Raw genomic sequence first — 22,149 nt, 5'->3', positions numbered from 1 at the left:
GGATTGTGGAGTGACCTCCTGGAAGAGACTCAACATCTGGACACACTGTCTGAGTTTAAAAAAGCATTCAAGACCCATTTGTTCCGGCAAGCCTGCCCAGATGGTTTTTGAATTATGAACTGGTTGTTTTCAATATGTATGCTTTTTAAATTGATGTTATGCTCTTTTAACTGATTATGTATTTTTAATTGGTGTTCATGTTTTTAACTGTCTCCTTGGTTAGAGACGCAGGAGATTATCAGATGGGGGGTAATGACAGGAGGAGGACGGGAGCAAAGCACTATGCTCCCATCCTTATCGATTGCGCAAAGATTATCAGACATTGCGATTACCCTGTGATTATTGTACGCCATAGGCAGGTTTACCCTTTTATATTTATTGTTTTATCTACAGTGCTGTGCAAATCTACATCACTATATAAATAATAATAATAATAATAATAATAATAATAATCCTGTCAATGAAGAGGAATTGTCCCATCATTTACCTCCATTTCTTAATAAAAGGATAACCCGTTAATACTGAAGTGATGGGACAATTCCTCTTCGTTCACAGAATAAGCACCATGTGTCTAATAATCTTCACAAGCAATAAGTATGGAAGGAAGGCACTTTGCTCTTGTCCTTCTCCTGGCATTACCTCCCGTTTCATAATCACAAATGAGAGGCCCAGCAAGTCTCTGAGCCCCTAGGCACAGTTCTCCGGGACCCTCTTCCTATCATGGGCTGCCATGAGGCACAAGGCTGAGAAAGAATCATAGAATTAGAAGAGACATGAGGGCCATTCAGGAACTCACAGTCTCTCCACATTTGCTGGGGTTAAGAGTGAAGGACCCCTGTGAATGTGGAAAGACCACATATAAAAAAATCCTGTCCTTTTAAAGTAAAAATAATGACCACAGAGAACTTATACACATTCAATCTAGACCAGTGATGGTGAACCTTTTAGAGGCCAAGTGCCCAAACTGCAACCCAAAACCCACTTATTTATTGCAAAGTGCCATGTCCCTCTGGCTTTCTAGTAACAAACTTTGGCAAACTATGTGCTGGGGGTGACAGCACATGTGCCGACAGAGAGGGTTCTGAGTGCCACCTCTGGCACGCATGCCATAGGTTCGCCATCACTGATCTAGACAATGAGGAAATAGAAATAGTAAGTTCTCATAGCTGGGACCAAACATTGATCGGAACGGGGACTGCAATCAGGAAATCACAAGAAGATTAAGAATGGGGAGGGCAACTATGAACGAACTAGAGAAGATCCTAAAATGCAAAGATATAAAGCTCAGCACAAAAGTTTGAATCGTAGAAGCCATTGTGTTCCTTGTTACTATGTATGGATGTGAGAGATGGGCAGTCAAGAAAGAAGATAGGAGGAAAATCAACTCATTGGAGATGTGTGCTGGAGAAGAGTGCTGAGGATCCCCTGAACCGCGAAAAGGACAAACTAATAGGTCCTAGAGCAGATCAAGGCAGAACTATTCCTAGAAGCCAAGATGACAAGACTTAGACTGTCATACTTTGGACACATCATGAGAAGGCATGAATAGTTGGAAAAGACAATAATGTTTGAAAAGGTGGAGGGAAGTAGAAAGAGAGGAAGGCCACATGTTAGCTGGATGGACTTTATTAAAGAGACCATGAATATGAGTTTCCAGGAGCTGTGTAGAGCAGTAGAGGATAGATGTCTCATCCATAGGGTCACCATGGGTCAAGATCAACGTGAAGGCAATTAACAACAATCCTTATCTCCAGGTCCTCCAATGCAACTCTGTAGTCAACATCTGCCAGACGTTGATAACAGAATCATGCTGGATAGAGAAGTCTTTTTCCTAGGAACATCTACGTTCTCCTGCATGATCAATTTCTGGCAGAGTTGCACTGGAGGACCTAGAGATTTCTAGAAAGCAAGTCTTCACAATGGAGCGATTTACTTATTTACAAATACATTTGGTTTTGAAGGTACCATAATTACAGCGCTTCCAAGTTCTGCATCCCAAAGGAAGAGAGCGCAAGGGCGAAACGGTACGGTGAAATCCGATGTTTGCTCAGAAGTTAATCTTGCTGGGTTCACTGGAATATTATCCAAGAAGCGAGGGTCTTTCACTGTTCTCATACAACTGGGAAAGGGAAGGAGGATAATAACACAAATGCAAGTTTAGACTGTTGTCTTGCTGCGTAGGTATCATTGAGCAGCAAGGAAAGACAAAAGTGAAGAGGAAGCAAAAAAGGCTTGGGGAAAAGAGGTTGCTGTGTTAGTGTTCAAACAATAAATTTCGCTCCTCTTAAAATATGTTATCTTGAAGTAAGAAAATTTGCGGAAGAGACCTGTATTGTTGTACAGTGCATTTTGAAGGTTTATTGCCAGTGTCACAATTTGCATCGTTCCGTATCCCATTCAGGGGTAAAACTACAAGGCAGCAAAATGAGAGCATTGCTTCTCAAATAATAATTCAATACCTTTCCCCATTACATTTTCCTTCACTCCCCAAATTTCTTGTGTTGCAGAGAGTGAGAAACTGAAAGACGTTCGCATATAAAACTCTTTGTATTTGCTGTGTTTGCATTCCTTTGGTGATTTTGCCTACCCCTTTTCTTTGGATGCCTGAACTGTATCTGAAAAGGCTGGACTGAAGTTTGGTTACTTCAATGCTAGGAATCTGAGCAATGAAAGCAAATGTGAAATCTTCTTGGGGGAGGACAATGCCTGCATTTTGCTCCCTTCTCCATAGCTACAATCCTAATCCCATTACACTTTTCATTCCACTTTCCCCCACAAAGTTTACATAACTTTAAAGCTTAAATGTATTCGTTAGCGCAGCTGAAAAAAGTAGGCAACGGTTTCTGAAAACTCATGATAAAATAAATCAGTCATAAAGGGGCTGTTAGATCCCCCTCCCCCCAATTACTTTTATATTAAAACAGAGTAACATGGGCCTGTTACAGACAGCCAAAATAAAGCTGCTTCGGGTCTCTTTGGAGGTATGCTGTTTAAATGATGCATGAGTCCTAAGAGTCTGGAGGTTGCGCCAAAGCCACACTCCATTCCTAAGCACTGGAGGGCAGCTTTGGTGCAACCTCTGGATTCTTAAGGTGGGAGCAGTGTAGTGGAGTCTCCCTCCTTGGAGGTCTTCAAACGGAGGCTGGATGGCCATCTGTCAGGGATGCTTTGATTTGGATTTCCTGCATGGCAGAATGGGGTTGGACTGGATGGCCCTTGCGGTCTCTTCCAACTCTAGGATTCTATGAACATTGGCAGACCATTTGTTATCAATTGAGGATATCACACGACTGAAATTGGAAGTATAATCCAGTGTCATCCTGAACGGAATTATGTGTATTCATGTTATTGCGCGAAAGGTCACCAGACGCGATCACTGGCAGTCCGAACGCACTCCGAACCCAATCATGCGTCAGCCCACAGTTAAGTAAATTTGGTGAACTGGTGAAGTCAAAAACCCTGTTCCTGGGCAACTTTGCACTCAGTGCGCTGTTTGGTGTGATGTACATGTCTCCTTTGGCCCTGGTTCCCCTCCCCAATCCAGAACAGGGGGTTTGCCATTAAGCCACGCTGCATTTCCGCTTCAATTTTGCTTCTGCATTGCTGAGGGGGGGCTGCTTCTTGCTAATGAAGAGGCATGGACCGGGAGCTATTGGATGACCATTATATTCACCTTTTAACGTGACACAAGTGAATATATGCTCATTTTAACATGAATAGAGCATGTTCTTTCAACCGGTCTTTCAAGCGTCCGAACAGGATCCGGAACAATGGATGCCAGCTCCAGGAAAAGAGATTCACCCTAAACAGTGGGAAGAACTTCCTGACAGTAAGGGCTGTCAGTCAGAAAGTGGTGGAGTCTCCTTCTGTGGAGGTCTCTAAACAGAGGCTGGATGGCCCTCTCTCAGGGATGCTTTGATTGAGAGTTCCTGCATGGCAGAATGGGGTTGGACTGGATGGCCCTTCTTGGGGTCTCTTCCATCTCTGGGATTCTATGGTTCTAAGTGTCAGGAAGTTCCTCCTAACGTTGAGGTGGAATCTCTTTTCCTGCCGCTTGCATCCATTGTTCTGGGTCCTGTTCTCTGGAGCAGCAGAAAACAAGCTTGCTCCCGCCTCAATATGACACTCCTTAAAATACACTCATTCCTCCATATTTGCAGTTTTGATCATTGACAGATTGGATTAATATGTCCGCTCTAGGAATATCTAGGTCCTCCAGTGCAACTCTATGGTCAACTTTAACCAAAAGTTGCCCTGAAAGGCCTAGAGATCCCTAGAGAGAAGACTCTACTAGACCTTTGTAGCTTCTCCATCGCAAGTTCTATGGTCAGTGTCTGTCGGATGTTGACCATAGAGTTGCCATGGAGGACCCAGAGATTCCTAGAGAGGTCTCCTCTCAGGTCAAAACATGGTGTTTTTGTTGTTTGTGGTTTTTCCATACTCAAGGATGCCAGGCTGCCTGGACCCTGGGGCCCCTGGCTGGCTTCGAACTCGCAACCCTTGGGACTGTTGAGAGGGAGGCTGCAGTACCGCATTTAACCGCTGCGCCACCGAGGCTTAAGGCCGGACCCATTCGCTCCTCCCCCCTCCCTTTCTTCTCTCCCTGCCTTTGCTTTTTCCAGAATGCCGCCCTGTGATTGGTGGAAAGTTGGAGCGGGCGGCAGGAGGGGGCGTGGCTCCGGCGTGGCTCCCTCGCCTCTGCGCTCCTTCTCCTTCTCCTCCTTCTCCTTCTTGTGGGATGCGGTGGGGCTGCAGTGGGGCTGTGCCTCGGGAACCGATGGGGCTCCGGGGCGCCCTCTGCCTCCTCTTCCTCCTCTGCCAGCAGGTGCCCGGGCTCCGGCACAAGGTCTTCTGGAACTCCAGCAACCCCAGGTAACTCTCAAGAGCAGGGAAAGAAGACAGAGAGAGAGAGAGAGAGAGAGAGAGGGGGGGGCTTCATTTTGGAAGGAGACCCCAGGACTACAAAGCAGGACCCCCCTTTTTGAGCTCCAAAAGGTGTGCCCCCCAAAAAAGTGTGTATCAGGGGGATCAACTATGCTCCATATATCCCTCCCCCTTTCTCTTGCTTATTGTCCCCCAAAAGTCAGAACTGGCTGGATATCGATGGGGGATTCTGGGCCTTGTTGCTCCCCAAAAGACACTCTCCAGGGCAGGTTATGGGGGTTGGCAGCCTTATTGTCCCCCCCACAAAAGTCTAGCTATGTGGGGGGATTCTAAACCTTATTGTCTCCCCAGAGCAATCTGCAGGGGATTCTGGGCCCTATTGTCCCCCAAAAGTCACTTTCCAGCTTTGGGAGGGGGATTCTGGGGCTTGTTGTTCTCCCAAAAGCTCCCTTTCTAACTCTGTATGTGGGGGATTTGCAGCCTTATTGTCCCCCAAAAGTCACTTTCCAGCTTTGTGGGGGGGGGATTCTGGGTCTTATTGTCCCCCCAAAAGTCACTTTCCAGAACAAGCTGCGGGGGATTTGGGGGCCTTACTGTCTCCCAAAAGCAAACTTTCCAGGGGGGGGTGGGGGGGGATTGGGGGGGGGGGGGGGGGAGAAGAGCCCCCCCCCTTAGAAGAAAGGTTTTTGGGGAGCCCCTCCTCAGTCTGAGGCAGCTGCTTCAGGGGAGGGGGAGGGAGGGGCAGGAAGAGGGGAGAAGGGGGTCCCTGCCCCTCTTTTCTTCCTCGGCTCCATTTTGCGCTGCTCTCAGCAGCCTCGCCTTTGTCTGGAGGCTAGTCCCAGGTGCCCCCTTCGCCCCACTGAACCCAGGCCTCTTCCACTGAGAGACCACCCCCAAAAGACTTTCCCCCCATCAGTGGCCCACCTTCCTTGGCTTAGCACCAGAGCTCTAGGGAGTGTCTTTTTTTTTTGGGGGGGGGATAAAGTTCAGAATTCCTCATTGCCTGCTCTGGAGAGTGACTTTTGGGGGGAACAATATGGCCCCAAATCTTCCACACCCAGCTCTGGAAAGTGACTTTTGGACCTTTTGGATCTAGAAAGTGCTTTTAAGTGATGTTAAGGTCCAGGATTCCTTGCAGCCTGCCTTAGAAAGTGGCTTTAGGGGAACAATAAGGCCCCAGATTACCCACATCCAGCTCTGGAAAGTGGCTTTTTGGGACAACCAGGCCGCAAATCCCCCACAAGCTGCTCCGGAGAGTGACATTTGGGGAACAATAAGGCCCCAGGTGCCCCCCACAGAAACCTGATCAACCTGATCTGGAAGGTGACTTTTTTGGGGGGGGGGGGCAGTAAAGTCCAGAATTCTTCATAACCTCCTCTGGAAAGTGATTTTTGGGGGACAGTATGCTCCAAATCCCCTGTACCCAGCTTTGAAAAGTGACTTGGTGGGACAGTAAGGGCCAGAATCCCCTATCAGGTTGCCCTAGAAAGTGATTTTTGGGGGACGATAAAGTCCAGAATTCCCTGCAGCCTGCCTGTGGGGGATTCTGGACCTTGTTGTCCCCCAAAAGCCCCTTTCCCAAGCTGGGTTGGTGTGGCCTTTCAGCATGCCTTGTGCCAAGAGACCTAGCTGCCTGGACTTCTCTGTGTCCACGCAACCCTTCCCCAGCTCACCTTGGAGAGGCTGGCCCAGGTTTGTGCCCTCCTTGGTGCCAGCCGGCTTCCCTGCTTGTCTGTGCTTGTTGATGGCTTCCCTGCCTCCTTTGAGTTGCTTTGAAATGGCCACAGATGTGACTTGCCTCCTTTCCCTTTCAAAGTTCCCTGGAGAACTTGGTGGGAAACTGTGTTGGATTCTCTCGATGGAAAGGCTTCAGAAACCCTTTTTCGCTGTGCCAGTCTTGGCCGGCTAGTTCAGGGGACATCTGTCCTGGCACAGGTAGACCTATGTTAAGAACCGGGCTGCAGCTGTACAGAGTCAGAGGTATAAATAAGTATGAGTTCAATAACTACCAGCCCTTGGCGCCAGTCGTTGTCTTAAGGAGTGGAACTGGATGTCTGTGAGTGCCCACAAAAGGTTGCCAAAACCAATCTTTTCAGGTGGTACCCATGCCATGGTTTGTTTTTGCTACAACATGGAAAACTCAAAACCTTTGTGAAGTTACAGTTCCCAGATTTCCTCAACTGGCAAGGAAATCTGCCTATTCTGGCAGAAGGATTCTGAGAGTTGTGCCCTGGCTTACTGTTTGCTCTGGAAAGCCTTTTCTATCATTTCTGGTGTGTGCATGTGTGTGTGTGCATGCTTTTTGTAAGTAGTCCAGGAAAAACACTTGATGCCTGCTCAGGACCATATTGAGCTCATTCATAAATGGGCAAAATGCAGGTCTCCAAATGCTGTTGGGGATTCCTGGCTTGACAACAGTACATGGGAAACAGATCTAGGGGTCTTAGGGGGCGAAGAGACTGCCCCTAAGGGGTAGCCTGCAGCCATCTCTGTCTTCGCCGGATCAGGGCCACAGCAACTACACACCGCTCCTTTTTGTGTTGCAGAAAGGGCACCATAGCTTCCAGTGCTGCGGCTATTTGGGACTCCTTTGGCGCTGCGTCATCTGGACACAGCTCTAGAGGAGTGCTGTGAAGCCATCCGTTGTGTGCAGTGGGGCGCACAATGTCACACTGGCATGGAGGCGAGGTGGGGTGGTGCGTCATGTGGACGCCACGTCCCCACTCTGCCCCGATGCCAGTCTATCAAGGCTGTTAGTGGACCACAGGCTGAACATGAGTCAACAGTGTGATGCAGCAGCTAAAGAAGTCAATGCAATTCTCAGCTGCATCAATAGAAGTACCACTCTATTCTGCTTTGATCAGGCCTCACCTGGAATGCTATGCCCAGTTCTGGGCACCACAATTCAAGGGGAATATTGACAAGCTGAAACGTGTTCAGAGGAGGTTGATCAAAATGATGAAAGCTCTGGAAGGTATTAAGCTCTATGAGAAGCAGCTTAAGGAGCTGGATATGTTTAACCTGGAGAAGAGATGGTTAAGGGGTGACATGATAGCCATGTTTAAATGTTTAATGTTATATTGAGGATGGAGCAAGCTTGTTTTCTGCTGCTCCAGAGACTAGGACACGGAGCATTGGATGCGAACTAAAGGAAAAGAGATTCCACTTCAACATTAGGAGGAACTTCATGACCTGACAGTAGAAGAAGATGCTGCTTTGGAGAGTGGTGGAGTTCCTTTTTTTGGAGGTCTTTAAACAGAGGCTGGATGGACATTGGTCACAGGGAGTGCTTTCAGTCTTCCATGGCAGAATTAGGTTGGACTGGATGGCCCTTGTGGCTTCTTTCAACTCTAGGATTCTATGACTATAGCACCCAGTGTACCTCACCATTATACTGTCTGCAGCTGCTGAATGTTGCAGTTCAACCAGATTGGGAGGGTTCCCACCATTCCTGACATTTGCCCATCTGAACTACTTGTAAGAAAGCCAAAACTGTAATCATACTTAACAAGACTCTGTTTTGCTCCTTCCACATGTGGCTGCTGGGGGCTGCAGTCCAGCAATATGTCTAAAGCTTCAGTCTAGTCACCCCTAATCTCTACATCCCAGGGTAGAGAATCTGGATCTTGGCATTGACAAGTCCCTGGCACGCTGTATGAAAAACCTGGTTTGGCATGGCCCTGCTTGGGTGGTGGGTGGCACCGTGCCCAGTGAGTGGCTCAGCTGGCAGGAGCAGGGGGTGGGGATGGGAAACTGGTACTTGAATGTAATCTGGATTGTGTTGTGTTGTTACAAGGTTGCCCGCTTTTCCTTCCTAAGTGAGGCCCACCCGGGGAGGCGAGTCAGGGTGAGTCTACAGGGAAACGTAGGGGGAGAGGGTTATGGGGGCAACATTCCAGCTTGTTTTGCTTTGCTCAGCGTGGGAGCCTTGGTTAGCTGGCATTTGGGTCTCTCTCTTTCTTTCTCTCTAGGTCTAGGCAGAGAGCGGCCTTGAGAGTGGCATGGAGGGAGCTGGCCGAGGGCCCAGTGGGGATGTTCGCTCTCCAAACAGGATGGCAGAATCTGCTGGACATGGGGGGGGGGGTGAGCAAGGGTCTCTCTTGTGCCAGTCTGTTTGTTCAACTTGTGAAATTCATGCTTACATTTCCACCTCTCTGTTCCCTCTAGGGCAGGGAGGTGGGTAATGTCCCCCCACCCACCCAATGCTTCTGCAGCCATCATGGAATCATAGAATCATAGTTGGAAGAAACCCCAAGGGCCATCCAGTCCAACCCCCTGCCATGCAGGAACTCTCAATCAAAGCATCCCCGACAGATGGCCATCCAGCCTCTGTTTAAAGACTTCCATAGACGGAGACTCCACCACTGTCTGAGGGAGTGTGTTCCACTCTTGGACAGGCCTTACTATCAGGAAGTTCCTCCTAATGTTGAGGTGGAATCACTTTACCTGTAGCTTGCATCCATTGTTCCGGGTCCTGTTCTCTGGAGCAGCAGAAAACAAGCTTGCTCCCTCCTCAATATGACTTCTCTTCTAACTTCAGTTCCCTGGACAGCCCTTTTCTTGGTCAAGAAGGCAGGTGAATTGCCTTTCCTGGAAGCCTGAGCAGAGATTCAGCTTTTAAACAGAATTCCACTTTTCAAAACCAGAAGTGGACCTCCAGTCACATCCCTTTTTGTTTTTCTTGTTTGTTGTTCTTGGATGGCCCCAAGGGCAGAAAATTGACTCCCAGATCCAAAGCGGTTGCCCATGCTTTTAATGCAAAGGGTGGGCAAAAACACAACTGTTTGGGATTTGTTTGATTGCACTACTATCAGCCCCAGACAGCATAGCTAGTAGTAAGGGTGTAGGGTGTTGCAGTACATCAGTGGTTCCCAAATTTTGGGCCTCCAGATGTTTTGGATGTCACCACCCAGAATTCATACCTTTTGGCCAAGCTGGCTGGGGTGTCCAAAACATCTGGAGGACCAAAATTTGGGAATTACTGCAATACATTAAGACCAGGAGGGCCACAGGTTGGTTATTCACCCACAGAAGATCAGGAGGGGAGTTAAATTCAGTGCCCCTACTGATGGTAGGTAAAATATTCTTCAGTCCACAAGCATCTCTTTTTCCACAAAACGTACTGATTTCCTGCAGCTGGTGTGTCAGGTAGAATGTCCTAACTAGACTTTCCCATGAGATGCTAACGTTCTAGGTGAAGAACTTGTTTTTTAATGTGCCCATTTTTATGTCTTATCAGGCAAGTGCCTCACTTCCCACAGTCTTTATCGTATATATTTATTTTATTTTATATTTCTTGCTCTTTTTCCTTGCCTTATGTGGGGGATCCATTCTGGACCCCGCCGCGTAAGGCGAATTCCGCCTATGCTCGAGCCCCATTAGAAACAATGGGGCTCGTGTGCGGTGGTGCAGGGCGCCATGGGCACACGCACCCATTCATTTGAATGGGACGCGCCACCCCTTGCGTTATGGATATGGAATTCTGGGATTTGTAGTTTTGTGAGATATTAGGCCTTCTCTGCCAGAGAGTTCTGGTGCCACAACAAACTACAGTTTCCAGAATTCTGTAGCACTGAGCCATGGCAGTTAAAGTGGTGTCAAACTGGATTATTTCTGCAGCGCAGATGCAGCCGTAGTCTTTTTAATAAAAGCAATTTTCCAAACCAACACATTATATGAATCTTTAATGTGATTCACCAGGATGCATCTTATATTGGTACAAATCTGAAATGGATAGTTTGACAGATGCTTCAAGTAAGCAGTAACCACCTACGGTTGATAGGAAGGCAGTGGGACTTACTCTTAGGTACAGGACTGCAGTCTTAAATCTTACTGCTAAAAATTGTTGCTGTGAGTTCTGTATTTTCTTTTGAAAGAAAAACCTGCCTTCCTGCAACCATCCACATGCTTTTACCTGTGAATATGTCCTCTTTGAAACTTGGTAAAATTTACCTCTCAGCAAGCATGTGTGAAATAGAGCCAGGTAGGTCACAACCTAGAATGGAGGTGGGTCGCTTGTGGGCAGATTTTCTGCCTTAAGGATTCACCCAAGGAGGGCTTCAGCCGCCTTGGAGCAAACTGGAAGCATCTGTAAGTCAGCTGCGGATTTTATTCATGCCAAGAATTAATTAATTAATTAATATCCCACTTTCCTACTGGCTTGGGACCCATGGCAACAAAGCATGGGACCCTGTGGTTTGTTTAATGGAGACATTCTGGTCTGGGAGGTTTCCACAAACTGCAGTTCTCATTTTAACCCCAAATTATTTTTTCCAGAAGTGGGAACACTTGAGCCAGGAGGAGCCCTGGGTCCTTAAGGCCCATGGGCCGCTTAATTCCCACCCCAGTCTAAATCCCACTTCTTTTCAGCTACTTTGGAATAACGGGTGAGGCTTCTGGGATCTCTTGTTCCTTGAAGATTCATCCTAGAGAATTTAAAACACAATCAAAACACCTGGAGGAGGACAGAAATCTTCACGCAGTGATCCCAGCTGAGATTGGGAGCTTTAAGAGCTGGGAAATTGTTATACCGAAAGTACTGGAGAAAACTTGTATTGATTTATATTTTGATTTTGGTCCAAAGCAGACAATCTATAACACTGATCTGGATGTAAACAATTATGTATGTATATGAAGACATATGAATTGAAAAGGAATGAGAAGACGGATCACCAGTGGAAGTGGCGTTGCAAGAAAATTTGACAAGAGAGCAAATGCTGGTAGAGAATTCCCCCCTTTCCAATTCAATTTCATTTTAGCCGTGTCTCTATTACTCCAACTGAATATATATCGGCATACCTCAGATCACAGAAAGCTATGGAAAGCTCCTAAAGACACGGGAGTGCCACTATATTTCATATTCCTGGTGAGAAATCTGTACTTAGGACAAGAGGCTGCTGTAAGAACAGAATATGGAGAAACAGAATGGTTCCCAATTGGCAAAGAGGTCAGACAAGGCTGCATAGTATCAGCCTATCTGTTCAGCTTGTACAGTCAGCCCTTCTTATCCACGGACTCAAGCATCCATGGTTTGAAAATACTCAAAACACATTTTTTTTAAAAAAGCAAACCTTGATTTTGTCATTTTATATAAGGGACACCATTTTATTATACATTATTTAATAGGACTTAAGCATCCACAGATTTTGGTATCCATGGGGCGTCTTGGAACCAAACCCTGGGGGATACCAAGGTTCCCCTGTATGCAGAAAATAGAAAAAAAGCAGGTTTAGATTTAGAAGAAGGAGGAGTGAAGATAGGAGGAAAGAATATCAACAATCTAAGATATGTGGACAACACTGTACTGCTAGTAGAAAACATCACAGACTTGGAACAATTAGTAAGGAAGGTCAAGGAAGAAAGCTCAAATGCAGGTTTAATGCTGAATATAAAGAAAACAAAAATAGTGACCAAGGAGGCTCTCCATAAATTCAACATAGACTATGAGGAAATTGAAATAGTTGAAGGTTTCCTGTACCTTGGATCAAACATTGATCAGAAAAGAGACTGCAGTCAAGAAATAAGAAGATTAGGAATTGGAAGGGCAGCCATGAAAGAACTAGATAGGATCCTAAATGGATGCAAGCTCCAGGAAAAGAGATTCCAGCTCAACTTTAGGAGGAACTTCCTGACAGTAAGGGCTGTTCGACAGTGGAAGACACTCCTTCCTCGGAGTGTAGTGGAGTCTCCTTCCTTGGAGGTCTTTAAGCAGAGGCTGGATGGCCATCTGTCAATGGGGATGCTTTGATTGTGATTTCCTGCATGGCAGAATGGGGTTGGACTGAATGGCCCTTGTGGTCTCTTCCAACTCTATGATTCTAAAGAGTAAAGACATACAACTGAGCCCTGACGTTAGAATCGTACAACCTACTGTATACCCTATTACCATGTACAGATGTGAGAGCTGGACAGTGAAGAAAGCAGATAAAAAGAATATCAACTCATTTGAGATGTGGTGCTGGAGAAGAGTGCTGGTGATACTGTGGACAAGACGAAAGACAAAGAAATGAGTCCTTGACCAGATCAAACCTAATTCTCCCTGGAAGCCAAGTGAATTAAATGAGGCTGTAATACTTTGGCCACATCACGAGAAGGCATAAATCATTGGAAAAGACAAGAATGCTAGGAAATGCAACAGAAAGAGAGGAAGATTGCACACCAGATGGATGGACTCAGTTAGGGAGGTCATGGGTATGAATTTACAGGACCAGAGCAGAGCAATGAAGGACAGGGGGTCTTGGAGATGTCTCATCCACAAGGTCACAGTGAGTTAAGGTTGACTCTAGGGAAGCTAACAACAAGCAACAATCTCAGTAATAAAGCCTCTGACAGTGAAGATGCTTTTTACAAAGTTTTTTGAAGTCTGCTCAGTCTTCTCTTTTGTCCTCATCCTCTGTCTAGCTGGAGGTTTTTAGCAGCATCTGCACTGTGAAGATGTTGAAGAACAACTGGAAAAGCATAGACTTTGGATGCTGGGTTGTAGCTGCATGTCTGCAGTAAACAGTGCAATAAAAAAAAGTTGAGTTGGAAAGAATGGGGTTTTACTCTAGCCTGTCTTACTGTAGCTGTGTGTACCTGTCTAAAGCAGGCAAAGCAAGCAGCAGATGCCTCCAGAATCCCTAGAGAACAGGGGAAAGCAGATAAGTCTGCTTCATTGACCACCCCTAATACAGTGGACCCTTGTTATATGTCGGGGTTTGGTTCCAAGATCCCCCGTGGATAACAAAACCCATGGATGCTCAAGTAATGACATAGCAAAATGATGTACCTTATAAAAAATGGAACATCAAGGTTTGATATTTGAAATGTATACCTTTGTGGAACATTTTTAAACCGTGGATGCTTGAATCCGTGTATAAAAAATCCATGTATAAGAAGGACTTGACTGTATGTTTAAAAGCATAGATCTGTAAGTTTGACCACCAAAATGGAAAACATAAGAAAAGTGGAGGCTGGTGAAAGAGGAAGTCATTCCTGGATGCATTTTGGAAGGAAGTTACAAGTTGTTCCTAGAAAGTACCAAATGTTTCTGTTTACTTCTGCAAAGTTTTCCTAGCCTGTTATTTCATTTTATATTCACACATATTGTTAGTTTTGAAGAAAAAGCTTGCTGAAATACATTGAACTGCTCTTCTTCCTTGTGTAGTGTAGGGATCTCCATGTATTCCTTGTTATTTCTGTCTTGGTTACCACATTTTCTGTTAAAGAAATCATGCTCCAGAATGCATCGACTTTGTTAACTGAGTTTTACCTCCATTATTAGTGTGCTGTCACCTTTAGTTAGATGTTCATTACTTTGGCTATAGTACCGTAATTGGTTTTCTTTGGCGCTTAGTGAACCATCTCACCCTATTTTCAACTCTGGAGGACTATGGCTTGCCATTTTAGGGCTACCTGAAGTGATGATACATCAAAATATGTCACCTTCAGCCCATTCTGTGTGGGTTTCTTAGGCTGTTTTGGCATACGAATCTTCCTGAAAGAGCATTTTGGAACTAAGCAATTTAAAATGCATTAAATGGTGGCACAGTGTTTAAATGCCAGTACTGCAGCCAGTGAGTTCGATCCCAGGCAGGACTCCAAGGTCCACTCAGCCTTACATCCTTTTGTAGGTCAGTAAAATGAGTACCCAGCTTGTTGGAGGCAATTGGCTTGCACATGAAAGGAGTGCTAGTTCACTGATCAGTGGTATAGAAATATACTTGCTATTTCTATATTTCTATTTTAACATGATTTGGGGATGAAAAAATGGGAGCGGAAGGAATAAGGATCTTGCAGTGGTGGTTTCCACCCTTGGTTTAATGCAAGAGGCTTTCCCTTCTGGGCTGTTTGATTGAGATGAAGCGACCATAATTTCCTCCCTGTGGCAAGAAGATGGAGTTACAGCTATTGCACCGTTGATTGTATTTCTTATGTGAGATGTTGGGAGCTTCCAAAAAGAAAGGAAGCAGAAACAGGAGCATCCAATGAAACCTGCAGGACAAAACTGGAGACACCTCTCAAAGCACTCCAAAGATGGTTCTTTGGTTAGTAAAAAGAAGTGCAACGATTTTTGGCCTGCGGGTATTCTCAAAGCCTTGTTCTGGAGCCTAAAAACCCTAAAGCAGTTGTTCCCAACCTTCCTAATGCCATGACCCTTTAATACAGTTCCTCATGTCGTGGTGACCCAAACCCATGAAATTATTTTCGTTGCTACTTCATAACTGTAATTAAATAGGTGTTTTCCAATGGTCTTAGGCGACCCCCATGAAAGGGTCATTCGACCCCCAAAAGGGTCCCGACCCACAGGTTGGGAACCACTGCCCTAAAGTCACCAGATCCTTTCTAATCTTGGAAGCTAAACAGAGAGCCCTGGTTAGTACTTGGATGGGAGACCATAAGTGAATACCAGGTGCTGTAGGCTGTATTTCAGAGGAAGGAACTGGCAAATATACCTCTGAGTATTCCTTGCCCAAGAAGATCTTAAGAAATTCATGGGGTTACCATGAGTCGATGGGCAATTTAAAAGCATGTACACACACATTTAAAATCTAACTTCAAACATTCTCTGGACAGATTTTGGTTGTTTGTTTAGAGACCTCCTGCTCCAAAGAATGTTTGAAAGTAGACTCTAAATTATCCCTGAAGGTAGTCTTAGGAGCACACACACAATCTAAAATATGTTGGGCTTATATATCTTTTGACTATGTATGTCTCCAGATTTTTCTGGGAGTTTCCAAAAAGCTGCCCTGCCTGTCTCTTGCTGCTCTGGAGGCTGAAAGCAAGTTTGCAAGTCAAGATTGTTCCAGGAACACACACATCATATATGTACGTACACACATTCGCCTATCAGACATACGCCTCTGGATGTTTGCGCACAGTTATGTGCACAGGTTCTTTGGAGTTCATTCTGCACTAATGTGTTCACACATAGGTTGGGAACGTTGCTGTTTGCGATGACAGCTCCCAGAAGCAGCCAGCCACCATGGCCACTGTGGCTCAAGGCTTTTGGAAACTGCTGTCCTCCCCAAAAAAGTAACTTTCCCAGCTCAAAAGCCAGAACTAAAGGTAGCTGTGTTTTGGCAGTAAGATGTATTCCAAATTCTGTATTAGGATAATATTTCTATTAGGTGCAGCCAGAATTCAGGATGTAGCATTTCTGCAGTTTCTGAGTTTTCAGCAGTAAACAGAGCGAGGTAGAAGAAGGAAAAAAGCAATCTTGAACCCATGGAGTTTCTCATATATATTTTTATTTTGTATTGTATACACACACATGTCTCTCTCTCTCTCTCTCATCCACACATGCATGCACATTTTTGTCTTTTAGTTTATTTCCGTTGTCTTTATTTCCCTCTGGACAGCTCAATTGCAGATTCTGGGCAAGAAGTAAACCAGCAAAGAGGTTGTTTTGCAAACTCTATTCTCATGTCCACTTACATAGAGCTTATTATTTGCCTGGTTTTGGACTTCGTACCACTGTTGCAAAATCCGTAACCTTGGCTCCACTCTTAATCTGTGCTTTGGGTGCTTCTCTGTTTAGTCATTGTGGTATTTTTTAAGAAATAGTGTACTTATTGCTTTTTTAAAAAACCGAATTAACCCAAGCCTTATTAACCAGGCATTGGTGTGCACATGTGTGCACATGTATTCAATTCCACCAAAGCCCAACCATAGAACTGAGGCAAAAAGGAAAAAAGAAACCCTTTTGAAGTGAGGCTAGATAATGCTCCCTTGGCCATGGGCAAAGTGCTTTCCAATAGCCATAAAATGTCTGTAACCTAACCTCAAAAAACATCCCACACAGCATGGATATGAATTGTCCCATGTAGTTTAGTACAGTTGACACTATACGTACAGAGAGCCTGTTTTGAAATTCAGAGGGCATTCTTACATTAACTGGCCAAGTGCTGAAAATAAAGTTTGTGTTGACTTTAAAATGGCCATGTATAAATATTTGACCATGTGAAGTTTGTCCCCTCTATTGATGCCTGGTTATTTAACAGTTTGGCTCCCAAGATTGATGCAGGACACACACACCCTGCATTTTTACTCTAATGGAGTTTCAGGCAGAGACTGTTTGGCTGATTGCTGCCATAACTGCAAAAATTAGAATCATAGAATCATAGAGTCGTAGAGTTGGAAGAGACCGCAAGGGCCATCCTGTCCAACCCCATTCTGCCATGCAGGAAATCACAATCAAAGCATCCCTGACAGATGGCCATCCAGCTTCTGCTTGAAGACCTCCAAGGAAGAAGACTCCACTACACTCCGGGGGAGTTTGTTCCACTGTCGAACAGCCCTTACTCTCAGGAAGTTCCTCCTAATGTTGAGCTGGAATCTCTTTTCCTGCAGTTTGCATCCATTGCTCCGGTCCTAGTCTCTGGAGCAGCAGAAAACAAGCTTGCTCCCTCCTCAATATGACATCCCTTCAAATTCTATGATACTATGATCAGGCTTAGGGATGCCAGGTGAAATAAGGAGGAGGACTCCTGCACCTTTACTAATAGTTGTGTAGAAGAGAGAATTTCAGCTGGCATGGCTTGTCATGCAGATTACATCTGCTTTAAAGAACTATTGAAGGTTCAGGATACTTCTTCCTTAGTTCACCTGTTCAGCCTCTGACCATGACCAGTGGAGAGCCCAGTCTCAAATTTTGTGGGCAGATGGAGGCTTAACTCTCTCCAGAAACAGTTGCCCCAGCTGTTATTTTTTACCTTTTGTGGAAAAGATCTGCCTTCAAGTACCTCTTTTGCAGTGGAGGAAAAGTAGCTGGAGGGAGGCTTTTTTAAAAAAGGTTGCTGCTCATCATCATCATCGTTTTGTTGTTATTTCTTACCTGCTTCTCTCCAAGACTCGAGGCAGGATGCAACACAGATAAAATGCACACATAAAGCTGCTTAAACGTATACAGCCAGCCCTCTCTATTCATGAATTCTGCATCCACAGCTTCAACCATCCACAAATATTCTAAAAAATCAAAATTCCCAAAAGCCACCATTGATTTTTGGCATTTTATATGAGGCACACCAGTTTACTACACCATTCTATATAATGGAATTTGAGCATCCATGGATTTTAGTATCCACGGGAGGTGCCCGATCCAAACTGCAGTGGATACCACACTGTGGATTAAAACGCATAAACATAGGCTACATTAAAAAAAAATCCAAACATAAAAATTGAAAATATACCCATTTAAAATGCATAGTTTAAGATTGACTGGGTAGGTCTGCCGGAAAAGAGAAGTATTTAATACTGTGTTAAATTCAGACAGCATGTTTAGTTGTTGAATCTCTCCTGGCAGGTCATTCCTCAGTCTATGGGTGGCAGATAAAAAGGTCATCTGGGTGACAGTTGCCAACCTAGTCCTGGCTGTTTGATCTAAATGTCTGCCTGAGGACTTGAGTAGGGTAGATTATATGGAAGGGGGTGATCTGTAGGTAACCTGGACCAAATTGGTGAAGGGCTCTAAAGATAATAACCAAAAGTAATAACTGGCACCCAGTGGAGTGATTTTAATATTGGTGTGATATGCTCACTCTTAGATGTACCAGTGATCAATCCAACTGCCTTGTTTTGAATTAAATGAAGTTTCTGAACTTGGTACAAAGGTATCCCAGCGTTCAGCACACTACAAAACTCCAGCCTTGAGATTATCAGCATGCATCCTACCATCTTTAGCTCTTCCAGGTCTAGGAAATGGGGCAGTGGGTCTGTCCGGAGGGGATAAACGTGCTACAGTTACAATGACTGGATTCAAAACCTCCTTATGGCTACATTAAAGTCACATCAGGAGCTATCAGGAAACATGTCCACATGTCTCTTGCATCTTGTCATCTTCAGTTTTTAATTCCTACTCCTCCTCCTCAGGACAGGAAGTGATTATCTAATCTCATTGATCATTGCAGTACCAAAATAGGTCATTGATCTCCCTAATTAATGAGGTGTGGTCCTTGCCTTTTTAAATGCTTGGAACTGCTCTACCCTGAGAGCAGCCCATTTCCGCTCAGTTGTGGTACTGTTTTTTGCACAACACACGTACATTGCCTGCGCATAGTCTGAATGCCACTTCTCTAGCTTCTGTTTCTCTTGTGCAGCAGACGCTTCACTCTCTGAGCACATGGATCTGTACTAGAAAGGGGAAAGATAAGCCTAGCATGTTATTCTCAAGAAGTAGTTATTGATGTTATGTAATTGCCATCAAGTTGGTTTCGACTTACATTGACTCTATCAACAAAAGACCCCTGGGAAATCCTGTCGACAACAGCCGTGTTCAGGGCAGCCCAAGCTTCCTTGATTGAGTCTATCTGCCTTTAAGGTGGCCTTCTTCTTTTCCTGCTGCCTCCCATTTTTCCAAATACTTTCCAATGGGTCACATTTGCCCCATACAGACAGGCCAAAATAAAGCTGCTTCGAGTCACTTTGAAGGTATGCTGTTTAAATGATGCATGCGTACTAAGAGTCCGGAAGTTGTGCCAAGGCTGTGCTCCAGTCCTTAGGACTGGATTGTCGCTTTGGTGTGGCTTCCAGATTCTTAGGACACATGCATCATTTAAACAGCATAGCTCCAAAGTGACCCGAAGCAGCTTTATTTTGGCCTGTCTGTATGGGGCCATCATTTCATGATAGGGTCAAAGTACAACAGCCTCTGTCCATTTGTTTAGCTTCTTGAGACAGTTCAGGCTTGATTTGTTCTCAGAACCATGCATTTGTTTTTTCCCCCCGGAACTCCATAGTATCCATAGAACACTCCTCAAGACTATATTTCTGTGGTCTTCCTGTCAGTTTTCTTCACTGTCCAGCTTTCACAGCCATACTTAAAAACTGGAAATACAATGGCATGAACAGTCCTGACTGGCATTCAATGATATATCTTTATGCGTCAGGATCTTACCTAGTTCCTTCATAATCTAGTTGTTCTGGCTGTTTTTTAATTTCTGAACTACAGTCTCCATTTTGATTGAAAATTGAGGTAAGGTAGGGAGAATCTTTGACTAAGTTGATATCGTCATCATCCATTTTAAAATTGTGTAAATCATCTACGGTCATCTTTTCTTTCTTTCTTTCTTTCTTTCTTTCTTTCTTATTCTGTACAAATTCTGCCTCACCTGGCACACTGAGTCCAAGTGTGGGCTCCATACTTTTATGTATGATCAGATTTTTTAGGACTACCATTCTCAGGGGTTGTCTATGCTGATGGAAAAAAAATTCACCACCTCGCATTTCCCTGGTGCGCAGTAACCCCATTAGTGCCACACCGAAATAAACCAGACTCAAGTTGTACTGGCAGTCGCTGGTTTCCTGTGCCCAAATTCAAATCAGCACAGATCTTTCCAGCATGTCTTAACCTATCAACCAATAGCCTATCATTGACCTGTCAGTCTTATCAGCTCCAACTCTCATTGGTTGCATCCCCAATACAATCCTCTTCCCCTTTTGTGTCCATTGTGAGTAAAGGGAGTCTGAATGTCTCTTGCAAGCTTATCTGGCTTTTCTTCGCGAATGAAGATTCAGGAAGGACTCATCCCGCACTTCCTACAAGCGCGTTGACGACTAAAAAGGCCAATCCAAGATAAACAAGTCCAGTTGCAGAAAGCACAGCAGGATGTCTCCTTGGGTGATGTTTCTGGGTTGTGGTTCTAGCTGTAGTATGCTTATCTATCCCCCATAGACCATCTGCACCCTTTCCTAGATTTGTAAGATCTAAAGATGCTAGAGCATGCAGCTGTTGATTTATTTATTTTAAATGTGTTTTTAATGTCTCCTGATGCATGCACACATAGGATGGAAGCTGACTTTTGCCTTTACTGGAATTGCTACCAACGGAGCACTTACCCTTGGTTGCTGCCACCTCCTCCCCAGCCAGTGGGAAAGTTGCTCCAAAGTCAAGCAAGGGTGAGCAGGAAGCCTAATCAACATTGATCTCATTTTATTTATTTATTTAGATACTTATACCTCTGGGCAGGACTGGGCTGGAAAGAGGGCAGCAGCAACCAGGGTAAAGCACTCCATTGTTGGCAGTTGCAGTGAAGGACATGGGCAGCTTTATTCCCCACAGCAGTGATGGCGAACCTATGGCACACGTGCCAGAGGTGGCACTCAGAGCCCTCTCTGTGGGCACACATGCTGTCACCCTAGCACAGAGTTTGCCAGAGTCTCTTACTAGAAAGCCAGAAGGATGTGGCACTTTGCAATAAATAAGTGGGGTCTGGGTTGCAGTTTGGGCACTATAAAAGGTTCACCATCACTGCCCTACAGTGTATCTGAGCTAATGGTAGATTGGGCCACCCCTTCCCCTTCCCAATTTGCAAGGGAGTACACATGTGTCTAGAGAGCCAGCATGGCATAGTGGTTTGAGCATTCGGCTCAGACTCTGGAGACCAGGGTTCAAATCACGGCTCTGCCATTTAAACCAACCAGCATCAGAGGATAGCAATGGAAAACCCTTTGAAGAAACTTGCCAAGAAAACACATGATAGGTTTGCCTGAGTGTCACCATAAGTTGGAAAATGACTTGAACAAACGCATGCGTCTGGGCACCCTAAGCCCTGCAAATACTGCATGACTGCATGTAAAAAGGGTTTATAAAACACTAGATATGCCTCCATTTTAGACTTTGGTTATTATTTTATGAATAACAGTAAGAAGGGCAACACACACCAAGCTTGCCTGACTAGTCCCGCTCTCCAGCTAGCTTAACCACTCCAATTCCACCCTGTTCTTAACACATGGGGTGGGGGTCTGGTTTTCCTTAAAACAACCAAAGTAAAAAATGAGTTTTTAAAATGATTGCCTAAAGTATAACTGTGAAACCAGTCATACGTCATGCGTTCCTACAGAACTGGAAACCAAGCGAATACACATTTGTTTTTCTGCTGTGTAGACAGCCCCTCCGTGGGCCATGCTGGCTGGAGGCAGCTTGCATTGTGGCATGGTTGTCCAAACAAATTAATTTTTCCAGGCTCTGAGAAGGATATAGACAAATTGCAATGGGTTCCAAGAAGAGCAATGAAGATGAAGAATTAAGGAAATGAATACTGCAAGGAAAGGTTGAAGGACCTGAGTATTTTAGCTGGGAGAGGAAGGGGGGTCTATCCATTTGAGCGAAGTTGCCATTTGTAACTTACCTAGGATGGATGATTGCTCAGCAGAGGCGAGTAGGTTAGTTGTCTTAGGAGCCTGGTTTTATTCATAGAGGCAAATGTGGATATTGTTGTCTTCCACCGTCATCATTTAGACGTTCATAGAGGCAAATGTGGATATTGTTGTCTTCCACCGTCATCATTT

General features: G+C 45.0%; 1 protein-coding gene across 2 annotated transcripts in view; it reads left to right on the top strand.

Annotated features, from left to right (window-relative positions):
* Positions 1-4,712: 4,712 nt before the first annotated feature.
* EFNA4 (ephrin A4) overlaps positions 4,713-22,149 on the top strand; it is a 40,423-nt gene continuing 22,986 nt past the window's right edge. The window contains exon 1 of one of the 2 annotated variants that reach the window (XM_042439665.1): positions 4,713-4,872. In XM_042439665.1, coding sequence (XP_042295599.1) covers positions 4,739-4,872 — 134 coding nt within the window. In that variant the 5' untranslated portion in view covers positions 4,713-4,738. Of the gene's footprint in view, positions 4,873-15,553; positions 15,691-22,149 lie in introns of those variants that run through there. The other variant, XM_042439666.1, reaches the window with a different exon arrangement.

The sequence above is a fragment of the Sceloporus undulatus genome, chromosome 9, assembly GCF_019175285.1.
Source record: "Sceloporus undulatus isolate JIND9_A2432 ecotype Alabama chromosome 9, SceUnd_v1.1, whole genome shotgun sequence".
NCBI lineage: Eukaryota > Metazoa > Chordata > Lepidosauria > Squamata > Phrynosomatidae > Sceloporus > Sceloporus undulatus.
Note: the sequence above shows the minus strand (reverse complement) of the source record. Positions and strands in the feature narration are given on the sequence as shown.